General features: G+C 37.0%; 1 protein-coding gene across 15 annotated transcripts in view; it reads right to left on the bottom strand.

The window, feature by feature from the left end:
* Positions 1 to 234: 234 nt before the first annotated feature.
* The window catches only part of LOC131434830 (GTP cyclohydrolase 1), a 78,566-nt gene continuing 60,859 nt past the window's right edge, over positions 235 to 17,941 (bottom strand). For 14 of the 15 annotated variants that reach the window (XM_058602018.1, XM_058602004.1, XM_058602005.1 and 11 more), the window contains 4 exons: positions 1,524 to 1,689; positions 1,390 to 1,416; positions 1,209 to 1,325; positions 235 to 1,147 (listed from right to left, as the gene is read on the bottom strand). In XM_058602018.1, coding sequence (XP_058458001.1) covers positions 1,018 to 1,147; positions 1,209 to 1,325; positions 1,390 to 1,416; positions 1,524 to 1,689 — 440 coding nt within the window. In that variant the 3' untranslated portion in view covers positions 235 to 1,017. The remainder of the gene's footprint in view (positions 1,148 to 1,208; positions 1,326 to 1,389; positions 1,417 to 1,523; positions 1,690 to 17,941) is intronic. The other variant, XM_058602016.1, reaches the window with a different exon arrangement.

The following is a 17,941-nucleotide window of genomic DNA, read 5'->3' as shown; positions in this document are numbered from 1 at the left end:
GTAGATTCTATATGCATTTCATATGAATGTCACATTGTTTTCCACATAGATTTCAATAGAAACAGAATTGAGTTCAAGTGTCTAACGTCTTCCCTCGTGTGATCCATTCTGAAATGATCCGAAATAAAACCACCCGCTCGATGCGCCACCTATGTCCCGCTAGTTGCACTACCAAAAACTGATCGTTTCACTTCGGGTCGGTTGGTTGTTCGGATGAGAAGAATACAGAACAAATGCGCCTGTCGATATGCAGGGAATGAAGCATGACGATAACATTTATTTCATATGATCTTTGCTGATCGCGGTAATATATATTGTCGTTCGACGGGAGGTATAATTCACATAGCTTATAACAAGAACAGGGAATATTTGAATACACATACAGGAGTTGGCACAGAGCTAGTTGATCGAGTTCATCTGGGTGAGCTCGCTGCTTTGCATTTTCCACCCAAATAAGCCAAAGACGATCGCTACTCTGCACGTAATACCATTTCGGCTAGTAAAATGTTTTCTCTAAAATATATCGTAGTCTAAAATCGTATCGCATCATTGTTATTTCGGTAAATGTCCCTTGTATGTTTAATATTGGCAATAGGTATTATAATAAGAGTATGATTGTTTCATTGTAACTTTCGGTTGGTCCACGATTGGTAAGTTCTATCATATTCGCTTGCTTCGTGTGCAATGTTTATCTCTCTCTCTCTCTCTCTCTCTCTCTCTCTCTCTCTCTCTCTCGTTCTCTTTTTCATTTTTGTTTAACAGCATTTCATTTTGATTAACAACAATTTATATAAGTTCCGGACCTCACACTATCATTGACGTACGCGATAAAACGGGTTGACTTTGGACAACCTCCGTAAAATAGACAACAACAGAACGGCATTTCCTCCTGGGTTTGCCACAAATATATGAGTTTAAAATTTTCTAAAACAACAACGCCATATCATTCCGTGTTCCATTGTAAAATTCAGCATGCATCTTCTTGCTCTCCGCTGGGATTTCTTGGGACCCCGGTTTCTATTTATTGTTGCACAGGGTTAGGAACTCCTCGCGGGTTTTCGGATCGTCCCGGAAAACTCCCAGCATGGTGGAAGTTACCGTTTTGCTGTTGATCTTCTGGACACCTCGCATCACCATGCACATGTGACTGAGGGAAAAAAGAAGGATATCAGTAGGAGAGAGGACACAAGTCAAACCGAACAACTTACACTCCTTCGATGATGACGGCAACGCCGGCTGGTTGGACGGCTTGTGTCACGGCCACGGCAATCTGTTTCGTTAGACGTTCCTGGACCTGCAGCCGACGGGAGAAGATTTCCACGATTCTGTGCATGAGAGAAGAAAATAACAGAGAATTACATTGAGAAACTTTCCGAAACCGCACGTTACCTAACGAGGGCTTGGCCTTTTCCGTCACTTGATCAGTGGGCCACGGTTTGGGAAGGGAAGGAATATGTTTTTTTTTGTTTCAAGAGAATGTTATTAGTCGGATTGTGGATGACGCGACCGGAGATCGAGCTTACCTGGCCAGTTTGCTTAAACCGAGAATCTTCTTGCAGGGTAGATAACCGATCGAAACCTTGCCGTAGAACGGAACCAGATGGTGTTCGCACATCGAAAACATTTCAATATCCTTAACGACAACCATTTCATCGTGGTCTTCATCAAACACGGCACCGTTGAGGGCTTCTGTAAAGACAGAATAAATGAAATGATTATTCACAGCTGGTCATTAGTGCAGACTGACGAAATGTACACGAAAAAAAATGTAAAGTACGATTTATTAATTTTAGTTTGACGTAAAGCCGCCATGACTAAGTTCAGTTTTTGCAATGACTGAGCGGAAATATATATTGGAGAAGCCAAGTGAAAGAAAAACTAACAGAAAAGATGAATTTTTGGAAAAAGATACGCTCAGAGACAGGACTCAAACAATTGCGGTTTGATTTTCCGTAACAATCTGCTTCTGGTAGGAAAGGGCAGACAATCAATACAACCTTCATAGGGGTCTGTCGCTGACGATGTCTAGCCGGCGACTGGCACCATTAAAGAAGGTGACAAGCGATTATAAATACACTCTCCTACTCAATGCTTGATCGGAGAAATAGGTATAAAGCGAGAGGACTAGTGTTTGATTGACAGAGAAGATGTTTGGATAGAAGGTATCGGTCGGGTGACGGCCAGGATGTAGACCATGTTCGATGTACGTTGCTACTATGTCTGTTTTCGAGTTTTGGAGTGGCTAAAACAAGATCAGAGTGGCGAAATGGTAGCGCGTATGCACGGAATGCATAAGAAGGCAGGTTCGAGTCCTGTCTCTGAGTGTATCTTTTTCCAAAAATTCATCTTTTCTGTTAGTTTTTCTTTCACTTGGCTTCTCCAATATATATATTTCCGCTCAGTCATTGCAAAAACTGAATGTAAAGTAGTTTCCATAAGTCACTTGAAAAAATATACAGAAAAGTGAGCCTTGCTGGTTGTGTTTTCACACAATGGAAAGAACGAATGAAAGAAAATGTCCAATAATAGGTACTTTACATTTTTTACCTTTTTTTACCTTTTTTTATATATATAAAAAATAGGTATAGAATTCGATCAAACTTTCGAAAAATTTTCCGAGGCCCGGAGGGCCGAATGTCATATACCAATCGATTCAGCTCGACGAACTGAGCAAATGTCTGTGTGTGTGTGTGTGTGTGTGTGTGTGTGTGTGTGTATGTGTGTGTGTCTGTATGTGTGTTGTCAACTAAGAGGTCGAGATCTCAGAGATGGCTGGACCGATTTTGATCAAACTAGTCGCAAATGAATGGTCTCCCAGTCACCCAGAACGCTATTGAATGGTTTTGAGATCGGATGTTTACTTTTTGAGTTATACGAAGTTTTATGTCAAAATTTTTTGACAGTATCTGTCACAATTGACCTTGAAAACAGAATATGTTTTCAGACTTAGATTCCGCACGGTAATAGCTATCCAACAAGCCATAGTTTGTTAAAATCCGTCCATTTTTAACGGAGATATCAATATTTTTGTGTAAACGACTTTTCCCCCTATTCCAGCAGTAGGAGTTTTGAGCGCTGTATGACAAAGAAATGCTTGGGAGCAACGGAAAACACGATTTTTTATACTGTTACATACAATTGTTTCTAAGAACCAAAAGGATTGTGTACAGCATTCTTTTTCATGACATTTAGCCTCGGACCGATTTTGGCACGGCTCGTTTTTGGCAACATAATCGTTCGAATATGACATATATAAACCAGATGATGGCAGAATTTTTTTTAATTATTTTGTTTTAAACTACTTACAGCAATAAATGCTGGAACAACATTACATCCATATACCATTCGAATCAGTTCGTCGAGATCAGCAAATCCGTGTGTGACAAATAATTTCACTTAATTTTCTCGGAAAATTTCTTTTCTACAAATTCAGATTCATACGAAAAGTCGTATGCTCCCAAACAAAGTTCCTGAATTATGTTTGGTTCCGACCTCTGATTTCGGAACCACAGGATGACATGTGAAACGAAATTAAAATAATGCAATTCATTTTTCTCGTAGATGGCTGAACCGATCTAAGATTCAAATGAAATCTAAGAATCATCTATGATTCAAATGAGAGGTCTTAAAATCCTATAAAAATTAGTCAGATCCGATTTCTGGTTTAGGAGATACAGGGTGATTAGTAAAAAAATGTCCATTTCACATAAATAATCAGGTTTATCGGGTTTGCAAATTTGGATAGTCGATTACCAAATAAATTTATTTCAGTTTAAGCGGTATTCTTTTTTGGATTCGGAATGTACCCCCAAATTTTAATTCGCACTACAATTTCTCAAAGATGTCTACACACTCCTCAGGTGAATTTATCTGATTTCGGCTACATCGATTTTAGAACACCGGATCCAGTTTCGAATCGTTTCTCAAAGTTTAATCATTTTTTTCAAAAATGCCAAATCGAACTTCAAAAACAAAAATTCAAATTAAAGGACTTAAGGTCCCATACAAAATAGGTGAATTTTATCCGATTCTGGAATTACAGATGATGAATTTTTAAAATTCATACCGATATAGAAGATGTAAATTGTTTGGCGTATTAATTTATGGCCATTCGAATCATTTTGGGTTATGCTAGTTCCTGAATACCGGCTCTGGAAGTACCGTAAATAATGACGAAAAACTCTAAAGTGGAACTTACTTCGACATCTCATGGAATGTTCAATCGAATGTCACACGTTAAGATTGAAATTCGATACGATTTGCAGATTCGAAATTACAGGGTAATGAGTGATTAAAATCTCAATTTGTCGTTTGAAACGACGATAATTAAAATAATGTCATGAGAACTAAAACACCTAAGAATATCCATGCAAAAAAACACATGCGGATTGATAAAAAAAAGGTATCATGTCACTGGTAGGTGGATTAATCACGTTTTTGTGTAGAGACTTTCTCTTTTCAGAAAAACACTTGAAAAAATACACTATTTGAATGACTAGTCTAAACACCGTTTTTGAAAAAAAAAACCTAGACAATTAAGCAAAAGCACAAAGCCACGTCTACACGATATTTCAAATAGTTCCATTGCTCAAAATGTATTATCATAGTGTCCCATATCTATTACAATGGATTTTTCAAAAACCGCGTAACCTTTTTCTGTTATAATTTTAGACGACAATAGCTCAGTCACATGATGATAGATTTATATAATTCAACAACCAATCGATTTGGAAACATTGAACTTAAACATGTATGGCAACATCGTTTCAGTATTTCAATAGTGTACTGTTGAAAAACTGATTTGAGTCGACCTATGTTTTCACGAGCCAATCACATCATGCCGTCATGATGTTATCCTTTTGATTTCTCTCACATGACCGACGGTTTCGATCGTTGCTTAACACCTCGAATTTCATTTAGTATCAGTTTTGCTTCGGTTGGCGTAGGGAGGTGATGATCTTATTTGTATAATGATACAACAAAGTTTTCCAATCAAATGGGCCATATTAGTTTTATTTCTTATGTATGTAACAATACATGTTTTGCTACCGCGGATAAAGTTTGTGCGCATTTTATAAGTAAAATTTTTACCTGCTTCTTACATTCCATAGGGAGTTTAAAACAATCAAAACGTATTTTCTTTACAAAACAATTAGTTGATGCAGAGATATTGACCGGACCGGATGAATCACCGAAACATTGGATACTAATTAAAATACCAGCGGTTCATTGTGGTATGTGAATAATTCGATCATCTAACGACTAAAGGGCTAAATATCTTGACAATTGTCAGTATAAATCAAACCCTTGGTTTATAAGAATTTTAAAACGAGCTTAAATCGAATCAACAGTAGTGTCAAAAAATTACCTTGCATATTCATTTAAAAGAAAACATTTCATTCTTAAAACAAACAAAAATATGTGATTATGATAAACAAAAGCTTTAGTTGAAATAACTAAATTCAAGCTGATTTATTTCTACTAAAAGGTTTGTGAATTTAAATCGCTACTATTACTAAGTTCATTTAAAACAAATTTTTCAAATCGAATTTCCTGTACAATTGTTTGTCAAGGAATTGAAAGGAACGCAAAAGTAAAATATTTTTTTTTATCAAAATATTGACTGAAACAAACTAATCCACTGAGAAAAATTAACCATCATGTAGCAACAATATTGGCAATATCAAATCAGTTTTCATCTTGGTGTTTTGTTGATAGATTTGCCACATTCAATTCAAGATTAAGATATTCATAGATCAACAGTTGTACTTTTTCGGTACCATTTAATTCAACTACTGTTGTAATACTAGTACAACTGTTGAATTCATTCCACTAACAGCTCCAGGTGAAAAATAGTATTCATAGATATTTCTTTTTCATTAAATGTGGCAAAACATAATGAACTATTTTTCCGCTTAGGACCTCACCTACCATTATTGAACCAAACAATAATCATGGAATCTAATAAAAAGGTTAAAAATGTATATAGTCTTATGTAGCATAATATTGGCATTGGTTGAAATTCGTCTCACCATTCGCTCGACCAGTAGTCATCTGGTCGGTGTGCAGTGCGTCCCTGCCAAATATGTGTTCGTTTGTTAGATTAGTATTAGTTCTGAGTATAAATGACGATTCTTTTGGCATTAAATATGCCTTACTTTTCACTAAATGGGGCCGGGTGTCAAAAGTTTAAAAAATAGCCACGTAACCTTTTTGTGTCATAGTTTTGAATGTTAATTTTTCAATCATTTGGTAATGGATTGATATAATTTAACAACCAATCGATTCGGAAACTTTTAATTTAAACATGTATGGCGACGTCGTTTCAGTATTTCAATAACATACTATTGAAAAATTGGTTAGAATCGACCTATGTTTTCATCCACCAATCCCAACTGACCAAAATGATGTCATTCTATTGATTTTCCGTGTTTCGATCGTTCCGTTCTGCATCGCATGAACGTTCGCACAAAATGGAATCTATAAATATACTAGCTGACCCGTCGAACTTCGTTCCGCCCGATTTTTTTTTTGAATTTATGTTTTCGGCCAGTAGAATTGTCAAAGGTCTTATGCTGTTAATGTATCTTGCCATTATTTTACTGATTACTTGGCTGTGATGAATTCATAGAAAAATATTGTGAATATGATGAAAGCTTTTGTTACGCAAAAATTAAGCGAATGCACCGATCGCCATATCATCTATTGAGTCAGTGCATCGAACAACGGTTGTAGATCTCTTTCAAACTAATGGTTTCGACATATGGGATAAAAAGTGAAGCAAAAGTAACAAAGATAACTACTTTAAATTGATTCCGCAAAATCACAAAAGCTGCCTCGCGACTTGTAGTTCGTTTTTTCTCGCTAGTCTGGTGATATTATTTAGTCGTGTTTGATGAATGTTCGAAGCGCGATAATCACAGGAACAATTTTCGTTAACAATTTAGCGATAATTTTTTTTTACTTTTAATTTATGACTTCTGGTCTGTGAGTAATTATTTAGTAAATTACTGACATATCAGAGACTCGGATGATTCGCATCGCTTAGTTCGACTCCTCTGGTAGAAGGTAAAGGTTTAGATGCCAGAAACCTTCTTCTTACTTAAATAAACCTTGTTGCGTCGAATTTTTCCGCACTTCATTTTCAAATCCTTACTTTTCCTTGAGTACTATGGCTCTACATTTTTCATATTCTTTCTCCTCTCACAATCTCTAGTTAGTTTGATATTGTTAAAAAAACCGAAAGATAAAATGAGTAATAATAGTAAAGTTTAATAGTTTTATCAATAGTCGTCTCATTAGTCGACACCACATCATTTTGTTTAGTACCCTACCTACGATTAACGAATGGTGGAGTTCGGTACTGAGAATCTATATCAGAAAGTTTTATATGAAAATAATGTGCAATTCTTCTGTTATAGCGGAGTGAACATGAGGAGTGATTGTATCAGTATTCAGCTTATCGTTCGAGTCAATGCATAAAATCTCACAAGTAATGGGTTTCAATCTACCAGAATTAACCCGACGCGAACGAACTTCAGCATGTTAAATGCAACCTCTTTGTTTGATCTCATTATTCAAACAGCTGAATCCTATCATTGATTCGTACAAAAATCGTTCTATAATGTGATTTGCTCAACTCACACCTACGATAGCCAACACTAATCATCTAACTGGTTACATTGCACAATGCATCTTCTGGAAAACAATATCAGAACTTTTGATCATGTTTACGATATAGCTAGAACACTCGTATGCGTTCCATCATTATATCATTTGGCAAGCAATAATGTTGATACCCAGTTAAGCACGTGGCTCGGAAAAACGAATCACATGAATCAAGTATGCATGTGAAAACTTCACACAAAACAACTCGTTGCGCGCCAAAAGATTCTTTCAACGATCTAGTATTCCTTTCTTCGACGGCCAAACACTTATGCAACTCGTTATGCACCAAACACCTATCGATGATCTAGCAAGCATGGGCGACTTTTTCAACGGAAAATTCTATTTTACAAACTAAACAATTTTATGAATTTTTCACACTTTTCCGGCAAATTTTTTAATTTTTTTGATGTACGAATTGATCAAACGAAAAAAAAAGAATCATGTAAATCCGTCCATCCGTTCTTACGTGATGCGATTACAAAGAATGATCTCTGCATTTTTATATATAATATAGACTAGCTGACCCGTCGAACTTCGTCTCGCCAAAAATTTTTTTGTTCGAATTTATGTTTTTGGACAGCAGAATTGTCAAACGACTACGTATGTCTCCAATGTTTTTCTGATTACCTAACCTACAATCAACGGTATGCCACACACACACACACACACACACACACACACACACACACACACACATACACACACACACACGTTTTAGCTCAAAAAAGGAGTATCACAAAAAATAATGTAAAAATGTGAAATACTTATATTAAAATTGAGCAAATGCACAGGTTTTCATCTCATCCTTTGAATCAATGAACTGAACAGAGATTCCTCTCTAACGGCTTCGACGAAATGGATATAAGGTGCCACGTTTTCCGTTACAAATGTGACTCTTACTTCCGGTAATCGATAAAAAAGCTCACTGACCATAATGTTGGATTGATAAACTTAACACAATGTTGCAGAGTTTCTCTTCTAAAGTTGTTCATTCGGTAGAGTAAGATATATTTATAATTTGTTTTAAGCCCAAGTAACAAAAAGTTCGTAAAAAGGATTTGGCTTAAGTAGCATACAAAACATTCCCAACAGTCCGTTTTTAAGGAATTACTCAAACTTGAATGTTCATCCGACGCAACAGAACAAACTTTGCAGAAGTTCCTTGTACAGCTTTAAAGCAGCGAGAAAGTTTTCTGGGAACATTTTCTGTACGTTCTAGTTGCTAAAAAGTACCACGCGTACATTAAAGCTCTAATAAAGTCGATAAAATTCAGGTACTGTGGAACTTTTGGTTGCTTGGAGAGACGACGCTTAAATTTTATTTTTATATTTATCATACCAATTTTAGCATTCTTCACAGAATATGAAATAGAAAATGGCAGTCTCAATCCATTATGGTAATCATCTTGAACATTGATCAAATTGCCACTTATTATGTGTGATCTTAGCTTCTACAACACAATCTTTTCATGGATTCATTCAAAAATTTTCAGATTTTTGAAACTCGCGCTCACAATGATCAATATTATTCATCTGATTTCATTACACACAATTCTTCAACTGGATGTAAGAATTTTTCTTCTACCTTCTAGCGGTCATACAGTCATATGCATTCTGTCATTAATTTATTTACCAAGCAATATTTTTGATACCCAATTAATTACGTATGCATGCGAATTCTCCACACAAAACATCTCGTTGCGCGCCACAAAATTTATTCGACTTTTGCAACTTGTTGCGCGCCAAACATCAATCGTAAATCTAGCAAGCATTGGCGACTTTTTCAGTGGAAAATTCCATTGTCCATACAAAACAACTTTATGGATTTTTCCCACTTTTCCGGCAAATTTTCCAAATTTTTTTGATGTACGAACCCGGTGGGGGTAGAAGCTGATCTAACAAAAAAATAATCATGTAAATCCGTCCATCCGTTCTTACGTGATGCGATTACAAAGGATGGCCTCTGCATTTTTATATATATAGAGAGATAGATATAACAGATCGGCTAAAAAGTTCGTATCGTTTCTATGAGAGGGCGCCACTAGAATTAAATCCATACCATTTTCAGTTAGTACCAACCTTCAAAAGATACGTGTATAAATTTGACAGCTGTCTGATTATTAATTTGTGAGATATTGCATTTTGAGTGAAGCTACTTTTGTTATTGTGAAAAAAATGGAAAAAAAGGAATTTCGTGTGTTGATGAAACACTACTTTTTGATGAAAAAAAAGTGCCGCCGATGCCAAAAAATGGCTTGATGAGTGTTATCCAGACTCTGCACCGGGCGAAGCAACAATTCGTAAGTGGTTTGCAAAATTTCGTACTGGTCATATGAGCACCGAAGACGATGAACGCAGTGGACATCCAAAAGAGGCTGTTACCGATGAAAACGTGAAAAAAATCCTCAAAATGATTTTCAATGACCGTAAAGTGAAGTTGATCGAGATAGCTGACACCCTAAAGATATCAAAGGAACGTGTTTTACATATTATTCACGAATATTTGGATATGAGAAAGCTTTGTGCAAAATGAGTGCCGCGTGAGCTCACAATCGATCAAAAACAACAACGAAAAACCATGCTGAAATTGAACGAATTGGGCTTCGAATTGCTCCCTCATCCACCGTATTCTCCAGATTTGGCCCCCCAGTGACTTTTTCCTGTTCTCAGACCTCAAGAGAATGCTCGCTGGTAAAAAAATTTGAAGCAATGAAGAGGTAATCGCTGAAACTGAGGCCTATTTTGAGGCAAAGGACAAATCGTACTACAAATATGGTATCGAAAAGTTGGAAGATCGCTATAATCTCTGTATCGCCTCTGATGGCAATTATGTTGAATAATAAAAACGAAGTTTGGCAAAAAAATGTGTGTTTCTATTAAACGATACGAACTTTTCAGCCGAACTGTTAGATATATAGATAGATGCCATCTTCCAATTTTAATTTCAATTCGCAGCCAGCTGCCAACGAAACGCTCCCTATATGCTCACTTTTTGTTTCCATCTGCTGCACACCGTATTCGCTTGAGTATATTGAAACTATTGATTCTACGGCCAACTCGCCGGCCAACTCACAACTTTCGACGAAAGATTTTTTGAACCTAATTTGATGGATTTGCCACATTCAGGCGCGTACCCAGAAAAAAATTTCGGGGTGTGTTTTCATAACATAATGGAGACCGGAGTTAAATTTGACACTTTTAAGAAATTGAAAACAAAACATCCATTAAAACTGGGTTTTCACCAAAAACATCTCTACCGTGGTATCTCCAAGCGCGTTTATAAAGTCAATCCACGAGTCGAAATAATAGCAACCCCTAAAACATGTTTGACAATTATGTGACTATTTTTCAAATTCAAATTGTTGACGAGAGAATGTCATAAAAGATAAAATAAATGTGGAACTATATGCGAAAATTCATTGGTTGTATGAAACTGTCTGTTGTTTTTGTCTCAGTCTTATTTGAAAAACGTCTATAAACTTATCTAAGAACAATACACAGTTTTGTCCATATGTGCCATAAGAAAACACACTCAATAGGGTAACAGAGGTATTTTGGCCCACTTTAGGATTGATTTTATTTTGACCCACTTTGTAAAACTATCCATCAAATGTTGTAATATTTTTGAAACCCCTTTCTGTAATAGGTAAATTCGTGTGATTAGCTTCAAATTGATGCAACATTGGTTACTTAACATCGATTAAATCCATAAAGTTTGACCAAAATACCTCTGTTACCCTATATAATTTTGCTCTATTACTCAAAGGAAACCCGAGCAGTAGGAAGACTAAAATCATAACAAAATGATAGCATAATTTGCTGTTATATCATAACGTACTATTTGGTATTTAAATACTCTGATTGAATTGCTAACATTTTGAGCAGGATCTATTTGAAAGATCTAATCTAAATTATTCTATTTGATGGTTGCAGAGTTTTGTCCCGGGTTGGCGGTTCAATGCATTGGACGCTGGTCTTACAAACCAGTTGTCGTATGTTTGAGCCCCGATCTGGAAGGATCCGTAGTATCAGTAGAATCGTAGCGCTAGCCAAGCAATGATTCTGTACACTAAGAATCGGCTGCGAAGTCTGTTGAAACAGAAGGTCAAATTTCACCACAGGAATGTAATGTCAAGGCTTTGCTTTTTAGAGTTTTGACAAAATAATAAATACGCAGTGTAGAATTCAGAGTTTGGAATATATAAGAATGTAACCTCGGAGCTCCGATGTGAGGTCTTCGATGGTGCTCTCCCGTAGGCCGTATGTTTCGCTTCTATAACCGTTGCTCAGAAAATGGTAGAAACAGTGAAATATTTAGCTTTTATATCACAATATTAGTTTTTTAATCGAAAAGAATAATTTCAATATTCTGCTATCAAGCTCTACTAAATGTGATGCATAGTGATGTCAACATTTTTGAGAGAAAAAACAATAGAAATTGGGAAAAAAATGTAATCGAAGCAGTAGAAGAGGCGAAATTATTTTGGAGGACTTAAAAATTTGAGAAACACATTGTCACATTGGGGCAAGGAAGGTAATATTTCAGGGAATTTTGTGTGACGTAATTTGTGCATGATGCTCTATACCGATTCTTGAACCGAGTAATTTTTGAAAAGATTCCCAATAATTTACGTATTAATGTCAAAAGTAGACCAAAAACTTATCGTTTGATTTTTTTCAACTAACATCTATGAAGTACGTGTTTCTATCTGCAAGTGACTGTCGCTTCCAGGTCGGGGCTCGAACATATGATCAGACTGACTGGTGAGAACAGTGCATTTTAATAACTAGCAATCATGCCATATATGAACACCGTCTGCATCGTCGTCCTGTTTTCCAGTGCAAACTAGCTTAAAGCGAAAAACACCCTTTCAGCACCGGAAATCAAGTTAGTACCAAACACCGCAACAGTTATCATATCTGTTTGAAAAAATGAAAACTGGTACCTGTTGCACTTTCTACAAAGTCCTTACTTCAGTCGTTTTTGTCTTTTGGCTACCTACTCTACTCTACCTAAACACTATCGTCGGTGCAAACTGTTCCCTGCTCCGGTCTTCGTCAGACGTTCGATTTCCATTTTCGATGGGAAAACTTCTGCTCGACGGTTCGAAAATGATGACAAGGTTCATCGTCGCTTTTCGCAGAGTTTTCCTATACGATGATGGCACACCAATTTGCAGAAACGAAGTCAATTTGAATCGAACATCAAATGTGCCGCCATGTGCCATGTAGTGTAGGTATACATACATACATTCATAGAGTAAGTTTCGTACGAGTTGGAGCACATTTTTAGCTGCTGGTAAGGCGGCGACCAAGCTTTTTGCTTGGTGATGGCGATGAGGTAGTGGCCGGAGACGGGAGCCGATATCGCTGACGTTTGCTAGCCAAAGATTAGTGTAATTCTTTCTTTGACTGCTTGTGGGGAAATGAAAGTATGCTTTATTTGATTTATGTAATTACGCTTGTTAGTTTTTCCCGCTGACAAGCATAGTTTTTAATCAGAGGATCTGATCTCGAATGTTCTACCGAGATTGGTGTGAGCAAAACATTCAATCCGTAGTATTCTAGAAATTATCTACCTCTCTCGCAATAGAAGCTAAATTCATTTCACAAACACCGAAGCGTTTTGTGTGCCTCATCTATCTAATTCTCATTGGTCTAAGATTGCTTGCTTTATGCCTACGTTTAAAAGTAGACATTCGTAACATAGCAGGCCATGAACTGTGAAACATTGATTCAATTTGCAATTCTAAGTTCGCATTTACAATCATAGCAGAATCTCTCTAGAACACACATACTCGCAAACAGCGGTTCATATGTCACATTCGAAGAAAGGATCTCGTGGGAAGCAACATCACTTCACAGAAGTCACGCATCACGCCATACCCCATCTTGCCAGCGCGAATGAGGCAGAGGCAATGGGTTTTTTTGCACTTCCGGGCTCCATTTTCTATTCTGCGGTCGGAGTTGTTGCATTCCCGGAAACACGGAAGGTTAGGCCGGGCGGGGGAAGCGATGCTGCTATTCAAGAAGTAACAATCAAATAAAATGCTCGCTTGGATGCCGGGTCTTCCACTCGTCGTAGTTCACCGTAGAATCCGTACCGACAGAGCCGTTCAGTCATGCGACACCGAGACACGATTGGAGAAAAGTTTTGCACCTGTAATAGTTGATGGGGGGATGGGGGATGGGTTCGGAAATGTTAGAATATTTCCATGGTGGTATTCCGGCATTCATACAATAAACCAGCATAAGGAAAAAAACTAATATCTCGTGTCTCTTGTGAAATGTGTATCCGAGTCAGACACAGTTATTTACAGCATCTCCAAAATCCGCCGGAATCGCAACGGTCGTAACGGTCAGTACGTGAACTGGACTACACGGTACACTTCGGGAAGGACGATTGGTTGGAAACGTGACGAAAGTGAATCGGATTTCCTTCATTTTTCATTTCCAATAATCGTACTCTTGTGCAAAAAAAGACAGCAGCGATTCTGTCTGCTCGTGACCAGGAAGTCATAACTTGAATTGTGTGCATAGCGAACGGTCCTGACTGAGGTGATCGATGCATCCCTGTCCCTTTGGAATGCACTCGCATTGATTCATTGGAATAGATTGAGATTGTAGTGCAAGCTGTGAACATGTTGCCAAGGAATAGTAACAAACATAAAAAGAGTTTCGTTCAAACAAAATGAAAACATTAGTTTTAGTTTTTCACAATAACGGTTTGGATTTGGAATCGCAGTAGACGTATGCTAAAATGTTACCTTCTTGTCGAAGTTTTAGGGGAAAAGAAGTTTTCGCATGTTGGAGCGAATTTCCAACATTTAAAAATTCGCATTTGAACTCGTACGATTGTCATAATTATAATTGGGTTGTTGGGATGGAGCAACGTCGCATAATTTGGATAAAGTATGTAATTCAGCTCAGTGTTTGAGATTTACACCGTGGCCGGATTTATTTTTATTTCAATTTTGAATCACGCATATGAACAATCCGGTTCTGTGCTCTTCGAGCAAGTCCGGATGTTTTGATAGACTGTGAGAATATAATTCTGTTCAGTTCGTGCTCGCATCTCATCCGACACAGTCGACAATTGCTTACGGTCGAGACGATAGAAACAAAGACGACACAGTGCAGTGAACAATAGAGTGTACGAAATGGGCAAATACGATTTAACAAAGCCGGAAACTTGGCCTACAAGACTAAATTCAATTTGTATTGGATTCAAGCGCTGCAAAGTTAAACCAGCAGCAACCGAAATTGAAATCTTGCTTAAGGACGATGAAGTTCTTTCCATCGAAAGGGAAGCATGGCGGAATTTTTTTTCCGTGTATCCGAAATGGCGTGCGGGTGGTACGTATGCAACTACGTAAAGCAATTCCATCTTACATCATTTGAGATCAAGTCGGGATACATCCGTGTAAATTGCTGATTACGTATGAAAATCAACTGGTTATATGTCAGTTTTGTGAACAACCTGCACACTATGGCAAATCTTGTACTGAAACTACGAAAAAGACATCTTCAAACAAAACCAAGGACCATAGCCCAACAACAGAAACTAGTGAGCGCAGTAATCCTGTTGCACCATCAAACCAACCAGCAACTGCAATTAATGCACAACAAGGCGCGTCTACAGCAACTAACAACCAACCCAAGAATGCGGTTTACAAGGAAAACGAAGAAAAAACGGAAACCAACAACGATACCACCGATGCGGCAATGGATGACGAAACGAGCCACGAACACAGTGCCCCTCAATCATCGCAAGAAAAAATGGAAGTTCCTCTCCCCCTAAAAGAAGAGTGACAACGAGATCCAACGGTACAAAAATTACGTAAAGCTTGTACGCGAATTGGTCTGGATAAAAAACTTTTTATTAAAAAAGGCGGGTGGGTAATGTCAGAGACATAACTGGATGTCGTGAATAGGAAAAGAACTGACATGTTCCTTAACAGTTCCGAATATCAATTAGTTGATCAATTGTATGAAATTGTATGTAGAATTTGAAACGATGCACCTAAACTAAAGTACAGATTAGTTACATTTAACATTCTGAAACACAAATATTATGAAATCACCAGTATAGTTCTTTATAGTAAAATAATGGTGGCTCTGAAAAGAACCTTTTATGAAAGCGTTTGTGATGGAGAGTGATGAGTTGAATTCGAATTCCGATGGATGCCGCAGACTTCCGTCATCTAATTCCAGGCTGAACTGTTGTCCGTGGGTGCGATACTGATATTGTTGGTATAGGTTTTGCGTTTCCAACCGATTATAATCTTCCATATAAAAAAAAAAACATTAATTCGCTGGGTTGATCAATGATACAATAGGCCTAATTTATTGAACGAAACTATCAATATGCTATAGGGATTCGTTTTTAGCATTCAGGAGGGTCAAATTGCGTAATTCTCTACGACATTAAACTCTGGAACATTTTTCGCAAAAACAAAGAAGGCACTTGATCTCGATTACTGTGAATTTCACACAGCGAAAAGTGCACAAATCTAACCAAGCTGTTCTAGATTTGCACTAAACTGAGGATATTTACCTTCGATTTGCGAACAACAAATTCTAATAGTTTTTTAGAAAACTTTTGAGCCATAAGAACGGCTGATTTTGTGTGATGTTCCCCACCGTTGTCCTCTTTCCGTTGATTTTTCACCAATGCAAACGACTAGCAGCTGTAACGTAATCGCTCTTATCGGAAGCGAAACTAGCTTTGCAAACGACACACAATACATCTGCTCGCAGTGGCGATAAAATCCAAACTGATCCAAGTTTTGTTAGGAGCTTTCTTTTTACGCGATTTCGTTTGTAGCTTTTTCACTAATGGGTGGTACTAACGGCCGCATACAGAACTTTAATGTCGGTTATTTCATTTCGGATTTGCATAATTTATTGAAAAAAAAATATATCAATATGCTGTAGGGATTCGTTTCTAGCATTCAGAAGGACCAAATTGAGGAACTCACTACGATATTCAACACTTTTCTCGAACGATTTGTTGTGCAGCTGCAGATATTTTGTTCTCTTCCTCAGAACGCGTTCTGATTGGCTGATGTTGCCGTGGGTCAAATGAGACAGGTTTTTCAATAGGGTACTATTGAAATACTTCAATGCTTTTTCTTCACACGCTTAAGTTGAAAAATTTCGATTCTATTGGTAGTTAGATTATATAAATCCTTTCACAGATCACTGAGCTGTGAGCTTTCAAAATACGAGAAAGGCAAACGCGCCTTATGAATTATCCTCTTTGGTACTCGTTTATACCAAACATTTCAGAAAAGTTTAATTTTGAATTATTTGAGATTCTGTCACACAACTGAAAATATTATCATAAAATTTAGATCATATTTCCGATGGCATGTCGCAAGAATTATGTTGATTCGTTAGATACAACAAGAGATATTCACGATCAAAAACTTATCACTCTCTCAGAGGGTAAATTTTGAAAAGGCACCCCATAGTAAAGTAAGTCGTATTCACGACAAAATATCATTCTGTATTTCGATCGAGTTTAAGTTTTTCGTATGAAATGGAAGTTTCGTATTCGAGTTGCTTTTTTAAGTTTCGTATTCGATCGAGATACAGAATCGGCAGGAAAATTATACAAAAATACTGACCGGAATTAATTTTTTTATTCAATTTATAGTTATATAGTTGTATTAACCAATATGCCATCTGTGAAACATACATTTTTAAACCATCCCAAAATACAGGGTATCGACTGACGTTTGAAAATGAAATTTCCTGATTTTCCAGATCGAATGAATCTGCAATTCGAAAGATCTGCGATCTTGATATTAAAAAAGTCGCCGTCTTCACCAAGTGAGTAAAAATTCATATCCAGCATTGTTCAACCTAATCCTCTGCGTTCGAATAAAGTGTTAACATTTTTAAACCAATGAAAAAATACAATTAAAATGTTTGAGGTGGTTCTGAGTTCCAAGTTGGCGACTTCCAGATTATTGATATTCTTTGAAACCCCTTACAATATGAGTAAAGGTTTTCAAAAAATGTCGATATAAAGACTATCCCAGAAAGTATGGACGCACTTTGATTTCGCTGTAAATAATTCACAAGTGTTAGATATTCATTTTTTTTTCGATATACTGATAATATTAGACTACAACAACAGAATATTATTCTCAACATTTGCTACTTAGCCATTGTAGACTAGCTGGCGCACCTTCTTGCGAACGTTCCTCATTAAATTCCGTACAGACTTCTTGGCGACAACTTTTGACACTTTTTTTCAATCTTT

Source organism: Malaya genurostris, chromosome 3 (genome assembly GCF_030247185.1).
Source record: "Malaya genurostris strain Urasoe2022 chromosome 3, Malgen_1.1, whole genome shotgun sequence".
Lineage (NCBI taxonomy): Eukaryota > Metazoa > Arthropoda > Insecta > Diptera > Culicidae > Malaya > Malaya genurostris.
The sequence above is the reverse complement of the archived record's forward strand: the minus strand, read 5'-3'. Positions and strand labels throughout refer to the sequence as shown.